The sequence below is a fragment of the Pelecanus crispus genome, chromosome 1 (assembly GCF_030463565.1).
Source record: "Pelecanus crispus isolate bPelCri1 chromosome 1, bPelCri1.pri, whole genome shotgun sequence".
Classification (NCBI taxonomy): Eukaryota; Metazoa; Chordata; class Aves; order Pelecaniformes; family Pelecanidae; genus Pelecanus; species Pelecanus crispus.
In genome coordinates this window covers 211,177,731-211,190,628 of record NC_134643.1, presented here as the reverse complement: position 1 = coordinate 211,190,628, position 12,898 = coordinate 211,177,731, and the positions used below count along the sequence as shown (strand labels likewise).

At 39.8% G+C, this 12,898-nt stretch overlaps 1 protein-coding gene across 1 annotated transcript in view; it reads left to right on the top strand.

The window, feature by feature from the left end:
- The first annotated feature begins 89 nt into the window (after positions 1 to 89).
- DYNC2H1 (dynein cytoplasmic 2 heavy chain 1) overlaps positions 90 to 12,898 on the top strand; it is a 197,891-nt gene continuing 185,082 nt past the window's right edge. Inside the window, exons 1-13 of the mRNA XM_075724522.1 lie at positions 90 to 290; positions 3,192 to 3,362; positions 4,344 to 4,479; positions 4,803 to 4,921; positions 5,495 to 5,639; positions 6,432 to 6,664; positions 6,924 to 7,058; positions 7,156 to 7,269; positions 7,464 to 7,575; positions 7,750 to 7,874; positions 8,090 to 8,265; positions 9,662 to 9,857; positions 10,491 to 10,586. Coding sequence (XP_075580637.1) covers positions 90 to 290; positions 3,192 to 3,362; positions 4,344 to 4,479; positions 4,803 to 4,921; positions 5,495 to 5,639; positions 6,432 to 6,664; positions 6,924 to 7,058; positions 7,156 to 7,269; positions 7,464 to 7,575; positions 7,750 to 7,874; positions 8,090 to 8,265; positions 9,662 to 9,857; positions 10,491 to 10,586 — 1,959 coding nt within the window. The remainder of the gene's footprint in view (positions 291 to 3,191; positions 3,363 to 4,343; positions 4,480 to 4,802; positions 4,922 to 5,494; positions 5,640 to 6,431; positions 6,665 to 6,923; positions 7,059 to 7,155; positions 7,270 to 7,463; positions 7,576 to 7,749; positions 7,875 to 8,089; positions 8,266 to 9,661; positions 9,858 to 10,490; positions 10,587 to 12,898) is intronic.

Sequence of the window (12,898 nt, the reverse complement as noted above, 5' to 3'; positions counted from 1 at the left end):
TCTTCTCCCGGCAGCCCTCCCTGTCCTCCCGTGGGGTTCTGGATCCACCCCCGCCGTGACACTGCCTGGCGGCGGTGCGTCCGGCCAGCATGGCCGTGGAGGGGGACAAGAGGAAGCGCTTTATTGCAGCCACGGCTGCTAACTACTTCGGCCTGGATGCCGCTGGGGGCCCCGCTGCCCTGGCCGCGGGGCTCCGTTCCCGCCCGGAGCTGACCGACTTCCTCGACGACAGCAACGAGTTCCTCCTGGCTGTGCAGCGCTCGGGCACCCAGCTCACCGCATCCAACAAGGTACGGTGCCGTCCAGCCGAGCGTCCGCAGGCTCCCACGGACCCAGCGTCTCCGCCGCATGCCAGTGTGCCAGCGGGGACGCGGAGCCTGGGGTCCAGCCCAGGTCTAGTGGTCAGAAAAGACCGGTGTCTGATTTGGGAGACATCTTCCTACTGCAAATACCTATGCTGGTCTCAGTGTCTGCTGTATAAATTACGGGCCCAAGAGCCTGCGGAGACCATGTGGTCAGCTCTGTGATATAAGTTAGTGGGTTGTGCCCCTGCTGATACATAGGTTTGGCGTGCTGTGTATTGTCGCTGTGTGAATGTCACGCATGTTACCTTGCTGCAAATGCCAGGTGGAGTCTGATGCATGGGTTGTTCCCTGGGCAAGGGTGCATGCAGGTGACTGGAAGGATTGCATTGCCAGTGTCCGTGCAGGAAACGTGGCCCAGTATGTGGCACATTGGCTGATATTTGACAAGTCCCAAAGTGAGTGTTTGTCCAAATCATGCATTTTGCAGATTGATGTGTCCAGCTGTGAGTCAGTCTGAGGTTCGTTGTGTGAAATGTCCTGCTCTGAGTGTTTGTGTTCAGCGAGTGACTCACCTTAGAATCGTGGGGGACTTAGAATCGTTTAGGTTGGAAAAGACCCTTAAGATCATCCAGTCCAACCATTAACCTACACTACCAAGTCTACTCTAAGCCAATCAAGGGTAGACTAGACTAAACCATGTCCCCAAGTGCCACATCTACCTGTTTTTTGAACACTTCCAGGGATGGTGACTCCACCACCTCTCTGGGCAGCCTGTTCCAATGCCTGACCACCCTTCCCGTAAAGAAATTTTTCCTAATTTCCAACCTAAACCTCCCCTGGTGCAGCTTGAGCCCATTTCCTCTCGTCCTATCGCTAACTACATGGGAGAAGAGACCAACACCCACCTCACTACAGCCTCCTTTCAGGTAGTTGTAGAGAGCGATAAGGTCTCCCCTCAGCCTCCTCTTCTCCAGGCTAAACAACCCCAGTTCCCTCAGCCGCTCCTCATAAGGCCTGTGCTCCAGACCCTTCATCAGCCTTGTTGCCCTTCTCTGGACATGCTCCAGCACCTCCATGTCTTTCTTGTAGTGAGGGGCCCAAAACTGGACACAGTATTCCAGGTGCGGCCTCACCAGTGCCGAGTACAGGGGCACAATCACCTCCCTGCTCCTGCTGGCCACACTATTCCTGACACAAGCCAGGATGCTGTTGGCCTTCTTGGCCACCTGGGCACACTGCTGGCTCATGTTCATCTGGCTGTCTACCAGCACCCCCAGGTCCTTTTCAGCCAGGCAGCTTTCCAGCCACTCTTCCCCAAGCCTGTAGCATTGCATGGGGTTGTTGTGACCGAAGTGGAGGACCCGGCACTTGGCCTTGTTAAACCTCATACAGTTGGCCTCGGCCCATCGGTCCAGCCTGTCCAGGTCCCTCTGCAGGGCCATCCTACCCTCCAGCAGATCGACACTCCCACCCAGCTTGGTGTCATCTGCAAACTTACTGAGGGTGCACTCAATCCCCTCATCCAGATCATTGATAAAGATATTAAACAAGGCTGGCCCCAAAACAGAGCCCTGGGGAACACCACTCGTGACCGGCTGCCAACTGGACTTAACTTGAGTGATACCGTGGGGTGTGATGCGTGGTAAATGTCACCATGTAATCGGGACACGCTGTGGTGCCTGCCACATAGAGTGTACAGGCAAAGTGCGGGTCTTGATGTGCATCCTGTCGTTCTGCTGTGAGACCAGGGACGTGGTGTCTGTTATGCCAGTGACAGGTTCTTTTCTGCACTGAAGCCTGGTGTAATGGGTTGCTAAGGTGAACTGCTGTGTGGGCCAGTAACTTACACACCTCCTGGTGTAATCGTCTGCGTAGTCTGTGAAGTCTAGTGCATGCTATATTCATGCAAGAATGAACATCTACATCTACCAGGTTTTGGGGTGTGCTGCTGAGCCACTGTCTAATATACAAAGACACTGTCAGCAGCTGTGGAAGATCAGGTGCATATTGGGGCTATAATGTATACCTGTCATCTCAGTGAAATGATGTCTTTAGGTGTTGGGCTAAAGACTTGATAAGAAAGTAAAACTGATACTGCCCAGTAAAATTGAGAGCTGTTCTTACTAGACCTCTGTTTCTTTTAACAGAAAAAAAATTCACAGATGTTTACGGTTGCACAGAATTTGGGATTTCAGCTAGCGTATCTTTTTGTTATTGTTTTATCAAATGTTTAATAATGTTCTTCTCTTTTATGAATTCTCGGCCACAAATAGTTTAAATAATTGGTTTTATGGCAATTTTTCAAACTTTACCCATAAGTTGGACTGTGAAGGGAACAAGAGTCATGTTACAGCTTATGATGTTACTGATGAAGGAGCGTGCCTTTCTCTGTCCTTGAGAAATCTATGAATTACAATAGAGTTATGTATTTACAGACGCAGGAGAACAATACTGAATATTTAAAAAAATATTCCCAAAGTATTGTAGTGTAAAAATGTGATAAAAAAGATAGACTTTATGCTCAGTTTTCTCTAGGCACAAGATGGAGTTTCTGGTTTGCGCTCAGAAGGTGGTAAGTGGAGTTTTCAAAATCAAAATAGTGTAAGTAATTATGGTATCTATGGATATTTTGTAATGAAAAAGGCATTACATATTTGATGTTGGAATTCAGGTTCCTATGAACTCAGGAATGAGTATAATAAAAGTCTTCATTATCTGTGCAAATCAGATACTACCAGAATGTTATCAGAGCACATAGGGAGTAATACAGTATTTTATACTTTTTTTCTTGATGTAAATAATTTGTGTAAATGGTGTATGTAATTTAGTATAATATGCAGTCAATGACAGTTTTCTAAACAAATCCTGTCTTCTTGATTATTACAGATCGAAGCTACTGATTCTATGAATAATATGTTGGTGTTCTTTAAGCTGCGGCCTGACGTAATTACAGAAGATAATCTTCATAGTAATATTCTTGTGTCATCTATGCTAGATTCACCAATTAACACCCTTTATCAAGCTGTACGACAGGTTTTTGCTCCAGTATTACTGAAGGTGAGCAGTATACCGATTTAAATGTTCTGTAGATTTACATTGAAACATTGAAATTCCATAGGATGTTAACTATCCTGAGATAGATATTTGATGTTTTAAAAATAAAATATTTTAAGAGCTTAAATGTTGGGTGATAGTTCTAAGTTAAAGAAGGTACTTCACCTCCTATCAGTAGCGATGAGAGGAGGATTCTGGTCATACATATGCCGGACTAGAAACGTGGAATACACTGGGCGGTGGTGGTTAATGGAGACAGCAGCTCCTTACCTCCTTTCCACCAGTGATTCCGGTCTTGTGTCCTTTTCTTGTTTTAGATACTCTTATGTTTTATATGAAATGCATAGGTCTGTATCATGCAAACTATATTCCATAATATGCGGCAGATAGGTGTGCTAGATTCTAGATTAATTTGTACAGCTGCATTTTTCATAGTTTTGCTTTTTTTAAATGTTCTGAGGCTTTTCCTTCTGTTCCATTAAAGAATATATTTCATTTGTGGATTTTGTCAAAAACGGTGATGATGGCTGTATTTCACAAGCTGAAGAAGTAGAGTTGCAGCATTTAAATATTTTTGATTTCTTGTATATCATAATAAAATAATTTCAGAAAACCACAATAACTTTTAATATTTGATTCTAGCAATTTCCAGATTCTACTATAGAAGTAGATTCCAAATTTATTCAATTTAAGAGAAGTCGTTAACAAAGAATCATGATCACATTTTCAGAGTGCCGTTATAAATCCAACACCTGACTTTTGATTTTGTGATAAAAATTTTTTTACAGTATTATTCTGAATTGTTAAGTGAAAAGAATAAGGTGCTTTTCATTGACTTGAAGAAGAATAAATTATTACATTGTCCTACCATGTGGTTGGTTAATGCTGTTATCTGATTTTTTTTTTTTTTTTTTTAAGATTAATGGGAGGAAAATAGTAATTGTTCTATCATGTGAGTCACAATTTTTGACATTTTCATTGCAGGATGAGAGATGGAGTAAAACATTTGATCCGAAACTCCAGAAACTTTTAAGTGAGCTTGAAACTGGCTTGAGTACTGTTCTCAGAAGGTCAGATCCTAATTACACGGGAACAAAATTCAGTGAAGATGATGTGCGAGGTTTGTTTTGCAGTTACGTTTTTCATAATTAATATTAAATTAGGAGTAAATAATTTATTTACAGGTTGAGTTTTAAGTCTTCATTATCCCAGTGACTGCAGAGTGTGAAATATAACAGGTTGTGATGAGTAGATTGGAATTAGTGATGATCAGCTCTGATCTGTTGGTATGAACTTGATACTGCATCTAGTCAGAGTCAGAAGTTGAAGGATAATTACATAACCATATAGTAAAAATTTGCTTTAGAAAGTATGTACTGACTGAAAATATTTTGCGACCATTTGTGTATTTCATATTTAAACACTTTCTGTTATTATTTGCAGCTATACTTACACCAACAGATGAATTTCAGTTCTGGATAGAATGTGCTCATCATGGAAGTAAATGGTGTAGTAAAGAGAGAGCTGCTCATTTTAAAGACCTGTTTGAGGACATTGCAAAAGTATGTTTTCTTTTGCGTGATCAGTGATATATTTGTTGACTTAGTAAAAACCACTCTTCTTATGAAATATCTGTCAGTATATGTACACTCTTTTCAAGTATATGAATACATAACTATTTAGTTATTTTTTCTTATGCAAAATTTTACTTTAAATTACATTCATGTAGTTTGTAGTGACAATGGTGCAGGGGAATGCCAACATTTAATTGGGAGCAGATTTGACCATTGAATACTAAGCGCTGCTGTAGAAGTACAACAGTATGCTACAGTTTGTGAACTAGAAATTGACTCAGGAAATTATAAAAAGGAAAACTGAAAATGCAGATGAAATAATAAACGCTATCATGCAAAATTTTTGGCACCTGTAAAGCTCTTGCTTGAATAGCACTTCAGATATCAATGCATTCTTCACATGAATAAACTTACATAAATGCTTGTTTTTTGAGAGGATTTTGCCATATTCTGTTAAGCAACAAAATCCAGGAAACTATAGCAATTGTCAGCATCAGAAAAGTATAAATGTTTCTACAATACTAGTTGCAAAGTAATCATATTAAGGATATTTTTTTCTAGGTTTATTACAACTTGGATAGTCTCTCATTATTTGAAGTTGTGGATCTGGTGGAGACTACCAAGGATACTGTTGATGGAGTGTGGAGACAAACAGAACATGATCCTTATCCACAGCCACGCATGCATAATCTCTTGGATGTAATAGGTAAACCTTTATGTAGTCTGTATTAAATGAACAGTTGAGAAAAAGTAAAATGAATCCTTGAGAAGAGACCTTCTTCCTCCTAAGGGCACCAGTGATTGATAGCCTACAGCATTAAGGTGCTTTCTTCTTGTAACTATGATCCAAGAATATTATTTGCCTTATAGTTCCCAATAATTCAGCTGGTTCTGGTAGATGCCTTCACACATGCTTGGGAAGATGATAGATAATAACAGGATGGAGTTGGATACCTTTTGCCCCGTGGACTGGAATTTTCTTGCTTCTGTTTGACACCTTGTCTTTCTCTCAGAGGAGAAAATTTATTTACATAAACCCCCATTTGAATTTTGATTCAGTCTGCGTGGAGGCGAGAGCAGGACGTGCAGGGAGGTTGCTTCCCTTATTCTCTCGACAGCAGTCCCATGTTCTGGGACAGGCATAAGACTGTGAGTTTGTCTCCTGCTGCCAGATGTGTGTGTGCATGAGTGGAAGGATTGCTGGGGGCAGCCAGCTACTGCCATTACTGCTGCTAAAGACAGATGCTTGTGTGCCGATTCCAGAATCCAAATCCGTCAGCTTCTGATGTTGGACCAACCTCTGTTTGACTTGGAGATGTGCAAGAGATTTATTGAATCTGAAACAAAATAGTCAGTTATTGATACATTTGTGTGGTTTGAAATCAAGACATTGCACTAGTTTTTAAAAAATGTGATTGGAATGTGGTGTGGTGTTTGAAGGAATTATTTTAAACAAACATAACATAACACTGCTTTTGTATACTTTTTTGTATTCTAGGTGGCTCGCTAGGTAGATATGTTCAGAGAAAATTAGCAGCTTTGAATTTGTGGGAGGATGCTTTTCACAGTGTTAAAGAAAATCTAAAGGCTAGCATCTTGATTTGTGAGCAGTGGGTGTCAGCTTGTGAGTACCTAACGGGACAACTGTGGCAACGTTATACTCTACATCCATGGAAAAATGAGAAATATTTCCCTGAATCATTAGCCAAACTTGGCAAACGTCTTGATGAGGTAGAGATTTGGATTATACACATTTATTTCATTAGACACAGAATTAAACAACATTGTTTTAAGTTAGAAAAGGGAACTAAAACACTTTTCAGCCTTTTCAGAGTCAGGTAGCATTCCATAATCTGTGTTTGCCTGAGCCTTTCAAAAGTTTTGTGTAAAAAGGAGAGGGATGGGATGTATTGCTTGTGCTTTTTGCTTCTAAATATAAGTTTTATGTAAAAATACGTTGGATATATCAAATATTTTTATTCCGTTTTAGGTTCTAACTGTTAGAACACTGCATGAAAAACTTACATTCTTTTTGCCAGCTGGAGAACAAAATGCTTTACATCTTGCCCAAGTGTTTGAACCCTTTGCTGGCCTAAATCCTGTACACTATAATCCTTACACAGAGGTATAATGCTTATTTTTAATTTATTCACATTCTTTCTGTGACTTTTTATGATTTATATGGATAGTCCTAAACTAACACATGAACTCATTATTTCTAGCCATTATGGAGAGCAGCAGTCTCTCAGTATGAAAGAATTATTGCACCAGCGGAACAAAAAATAGCAAGCAAATTGAAGAAATTTATTTCAGAAATTCAGGACAGTCCTCAGCAGGTATGGGTATTGTTGAAGTCTGAAAACTTTCCTAAAGATGAAGTTATCGAATTCTTAAGTAGTCAGTTCAGAGCACAGGAATAAGTACTTAGAGCCAAAGACAGTACTTATGAACAGCACTACTGAGTAGCGTCAGAATAAGTTTCATTTTTTTTCAGGAGAAAGACATAACTTTTTTAAACTTCATATTCCAGCTTCTTCAAACATTTCAGAAATACAAGGAACTGATAAAGCATCCAAATATAAGCCAAGAATTGCTTTTTGAAAGGGAAACATTGCTAGCAAGACTTCAAGATTACGTCAACGGTAAAAATGTGTTTAAAAGTATTTAATTGCATTAGTTTTTTTGCAAATACTAGAATTCTTTATTTACTTTTAGAATTGTGTCAGTATCCCTAGTATATTTTTATAACTGCAATAATAATTTTAAGCTTGTTCTACTAGGTGTCTGGTCTAACATGAATCTTTTGCTTGTGTTAGACTATCAGACAGACTTTGAAACTCGATGCCATGGTGTTCCTGGTGATGTTTCTGGACCCCTGTCAGGCAAAAACCTTTCTGAAGTTGTAAATAATATTGTATGGGTACGGCAGCTGGAGCTGAAGGTAACAGATTTCGTTACTGTTCAGGCACAATATTATCATAGATCGTAAAACATGGTATTTGAGATTTCTGTGGGGAATTCCCCACAGAAAAATTGTGGACTTCCCAAGAGTTATACAACCAAGATTCCTAATCAGTGGTGCTGCTTGCTGAGTAATTTTTCTTTTCTAATTAATACTGGGAAGTTAAGCTTCCTTTCTTTGTGATTGTGTTTAAGGTGGATGATGCTGTCAAGCTTGCAGAGGCTCTTCTGTCTGACTTGTCTGGATTTCAGGCTTTTCATCAAAGTGCAGACTCTTTTCTGGAACAGTTAAAAGTATATGAACAAGAACAATTTGATGATTGGTCTAGGAATATCCAGTCAGAATTATCAAATCCCAAGTCAGGACTCTGGTAAATACATCGTCGTTTAAATAATGCTTATGCTGAAATCTGTAGTGTGGTGTAATTCAATAGAACTTGATGAAGGAAATAAAAAATTTTACAGAACTGTGAATGAGTGGAGAAACAAAACGGAAGAGTTCATTATCATTTCATCATCCTGCCAGGCTTTGTTGGTCAGGCAAAGTATACACTTAATAACTAATCTTGCAGTTTGTAGTAACACCTGGAATGAAAGACATGCTTGGTTTGCTTGTTGTTACTACTTGTTATCCATTGTAATCTGTATAGTGATAATGTCTAGAAACCAGATTGGATTACAGTATAGGTGTGATATACAGATGACACATGTAGAGTAACAAATAAATTGCTATTCACAAGAAATTCTGCAGTCTAAATAGAGCAGATGAAAGAAGGGTAAGAAAATACATTTGAACCTCATGAATTGAGATCCCCAAAATAATGAAATTACTTTATGGGATATTAAAATATATTTTAACAATTATTTTTTTAAATTGACTGGCCACATAGCTTCTGTCTGCATCTCTGAGTGTTCCACACTTTCTTTGAAAAAAGAGTTTGTCCAGTTTCAGAGGATACAGGAGTTGATACTTACATGTAAACTTCTGTTTTATGAAAAACACTCAAATGTAACAAATAAGCAGATTCAGCACTCCAATATGTAACAGCCATCTATTTTATTAGTACCATAAAATTTTGTTATTGTGAGATTTTAAAAGATGTGAAGAGATTAATTAAAAGGAGAAGAGAAGATGTAGCTCACTGCAAAGGGGAATGCAATGGATATGGGTAGTAGAAAAAGATGAGAAAAAAAGTGAAAAAATAAGTAAGGATCAAGTTTTTATGAAAGAAGCCTGAAAGGATGGTGGTTAGAAGCATTACCACAGTAGAAAAAAAAAAAAAAAATTGGAGTAAAATCTAAAGATAGGCTGATACTCTTCTTGGCATCTGATTGTGTATACCAAAATGTTCCACTGATCCAAGTCCTGGTTCTTGGATTGGTTCACTCAGAGAATTTCTTCTCCTTTGCAGTGCTGAAGGCTGGGGCCTGTAAAGTGCCAGCTTGAGAGAGTATGATGGGTCCAGTGGTTTTGAGAAATACTGTCTAACTGTGAGTTACATGTTAATGATTGTAACAAGCCAGGAGAACTTTGTGAGCAAAACCAGTAGGCATTGTTCATTTTTTCTTGTCTTCATTGGCTTTGAATGAAGTGAAAGGTTACTAGAATAACTTCTGAGTAAATTAAAATATTAATAAACATAGAAAAATGTAATAGAATGACATCAAGCTTTTAAGAATTGTTTATTATGTTATTATACAATGCACCTAAGAAAGGATCGATACCAAATTATATTCAGTAATATGTTTAATTTGATTTTGGTTTAGCATCCAAGCTAATAGTCCTGTAATGGAATTGGATCATGTTTTTGGAACATTAAACATACTTTATTCAGATCGTTTGGTGACTCTCCTAAGAGAAGTACGTCAGCTATCAGCACTTGGTTTTGCTATACCAGCTAAAATACAGCATGTTGCAAACACTGCACAGAAGTTCTGTAAGCAGGCAGTCATCCTCAAACAGGTATAAGATTGTCATAATAACTTCCTGTTCTGACTTCCCAGCTTTAGTAGTAGAACATTTCTAGACTATTATCTTTTCCATGTGGTTAAACTTTTTTCTGTGTTTGTCTGTATAAAACTGACTTGTTTCTTGAACAAATTTACTGAGTCCTTAAAAGAGAACAAAAATAAAGACATGCTTTACAATTTTGTGATGTGTCTTCTTTTGAAACCAAATGAATTATAGTATTAAAGTCACGTGAAGTTACTGTATGAATATACAGAAATAAGACAAGTAATTCATTGATCTCCTGGTTTTAGTCTCAGTTTCTGATTATTATAACTGAAGGAAAATGTCATAAAATGGACCAGCTTGTCGTCACCATTGCTAGATTTAACTTAAGGTGAAGTATAATCACCTCAGACACATATAAGCAGCAGTCTTTTTTGCTATTAGAATTCATCACTAGAGGAAGATAGGATCACATTAGTGTTGTATAGTACTTTATTTTTGTAAATGTTTTACTGCTATAATTAATTCTCACTTCTTAATAGTGTTGATTGGGCAATACTTTCAGAAATATCCTGCATTACATTTATCAGCATATAAATATTTTTATCTGTTCTTCTAAATTTAATCTCTCCATTTTTACAGGTGGCGCATTTTTATAATTCTATTGATCAACAAATGATTGAGAGTCAGAAGCCAATGATGTTACAGTCTGCTCTAGCATTTGAACAGATAATTAAGGTGAAAGAATTCTTTTCTCTTTGTATTTTTAATTTCAGTGTTATCTGTGCATATTCTGTGCTGCTTTTTCTGTGTTTATTGCTGGACTTCTTAACTGCAACCTTCCCATACAAGCTGTTTAATTAGCATTTATTGAAATCAATGGACCTTTTTTTTATTGTCATTCAAACAACTGGTTTTTCCTTTTTACTTTGGATACTCATAGAATCATAGAATGCTTTGGGTTGTAAGGGGCCTTTAGAGGTCACCTAGCCCAATCCCCCTGCAGTGAGCAGGGACAGCTTTAACCAGATCAGGTTGCTCAGAGCCCCGTCCAACCTCACCTTGAATGTTGCCAGGGATGGGGCCTCTACCACCTCTCTGGGCAACCTGTGCCAGTGCTCGACCACCCTCATTGTAAAAAATTTCTTCCTTCTATCCAGTCTAAATCTATTCTTCTTTAGTTTAAATCCATTACCCCTTGTCCTGTCACAACAGGCCTCGCTGAAAAAATTGCCCCCATCCTTCCTGTAGGCCCCCTTTAAGTACTGAAAGGCGGCAATAAGGTCTCCTCGCAGCCTTCTCTTCTCCAGGCTGAACAACCCCAACTCTCTCAGCCTGTCCTCATAGGAGAGGTGCTCCAGCCCTCGGATCATTTTCGTGGCCCTCCTCTGGACCCGCTCCAGCAGGTCCATGTCCTTCTTGTGCTGAGGGCCCCAGAGCTGGACGCAGCACTGCAGGTGGGGTCTCACCAGAGCAGAGTAGAGGGGCAGAATCCCCTCCCTCGACCTGCTGGCCACGCTGCTTTTGATGCAGCCCAGGATGTAGTTGGCTTTCTGGGCTGCAAGCACACATTGTTGGCTCACGTGCAGCTTTTCATCTACCAGTACCCCCAAATCTTTCTCTTGCAGGGCTGCTCTCAATCCCTTCATCCCCCAGCCTGTATTGATATTGGGGGTTGCCCTGTCCCAGGTGCAGGACCTTGCCCTTGGCCTTGTTGAACCTCATGAGGTTCACAGAGGCCCACCTCTCCAGCTTGTCCAGGTCCCTTTGGATGACATCTCGTCCTCCTGGCGTGTCAACCACACCACTCAGCTTGGTGTCATCTGCAAACTTGCTGAGGGTGCACTCGATCCCACTGTCTGTGTCATTGATGAAGATGTTAAATAGCACCGGTCCCAGTACGGACCCCTGAGGGACACCAGTTGTCACAGGTCTCCATGTGGATATTGAGCCATTGACCATGACCCTCTGGATGCGACCATCCATCCAATTCCTTATCCACCGAATATTAGTGTAATATGGTCTCTCAGGAATTATTTTTAGTGTTTGAATTTACACATGAACCATAATGTCGTCAATTTCTTAATAGCTGGGAATGTAACTCCTGTTTTAACACTTCTAAACAATATTATTTTGGTCTATTTTAGTAAAAATGGCCTATACTTTATTCTGGAGGTAAATTATTATTAAGAAATGGTTTCACTGTTTTCTGTTAGGTTAATGGTTGGACTGGATGATCTTAAAGGTCTTTTCCAACCTAAATGATTCTATGATTCTATGACTGTATTGTGGTTTAACCCCAGCCAGCAAATAAGCACCATGCACTCGCTCACTCCCCCTGCCCTGATGGGATGGGGGAGAGAATCGGAGGAGTAAGAGTGAGAAACACTCCTGGGTTGAGATAACAACAGTTTAATAATTGAAATAAAATAAAGTAAAATAGTAGTAGTAACAACAACAGTGTCATAATAACAGTAATAATAATATACAAAGCAAGTGATGCACAATGCAATTGCTCACCACCCGACGACCGATACCCAGACAGTTCCTGAGTAGTGATCGCTGCCCCCCAGCCAGCTCCCCCCAGTTTATATACTGAGCATGACGTCATGTGGTATGGAATAGCCCTTTGGTCAGTTTGGATCAACTCTTCTGGCTGTGCCCCCTCCCAGTTTCTTGTGCACCTGGCAGAGCATGGGCAGCTGAAAAGTCCTTGACGAGCATGAGCAGTACTTAGCAACAACTAAAACCATCAGTGTGTTATCAACGTTCTTCTCATCCTAAATCCAAACCACAGCACTATGCTAGCTACTAGGAAGAAAATTAACTCTATCCCAGCTGAAACCAGGACAGACTGTTATTAAATCTCTGTGGATTTTGTAATTCTCTTAAATATTTCTAATTCAAGTTTTGGGCAGGTTGAAAGTGGATAGTTTTTGGTTTAGATTAAGAATAAAGAGTCTGTGGATCTACCTGATTACTGACTCATGCATGCAGTTTGTTACAGGGGGTTGGTGTTCAGACATAATATAGTTGCTCTGAGAAGAGGG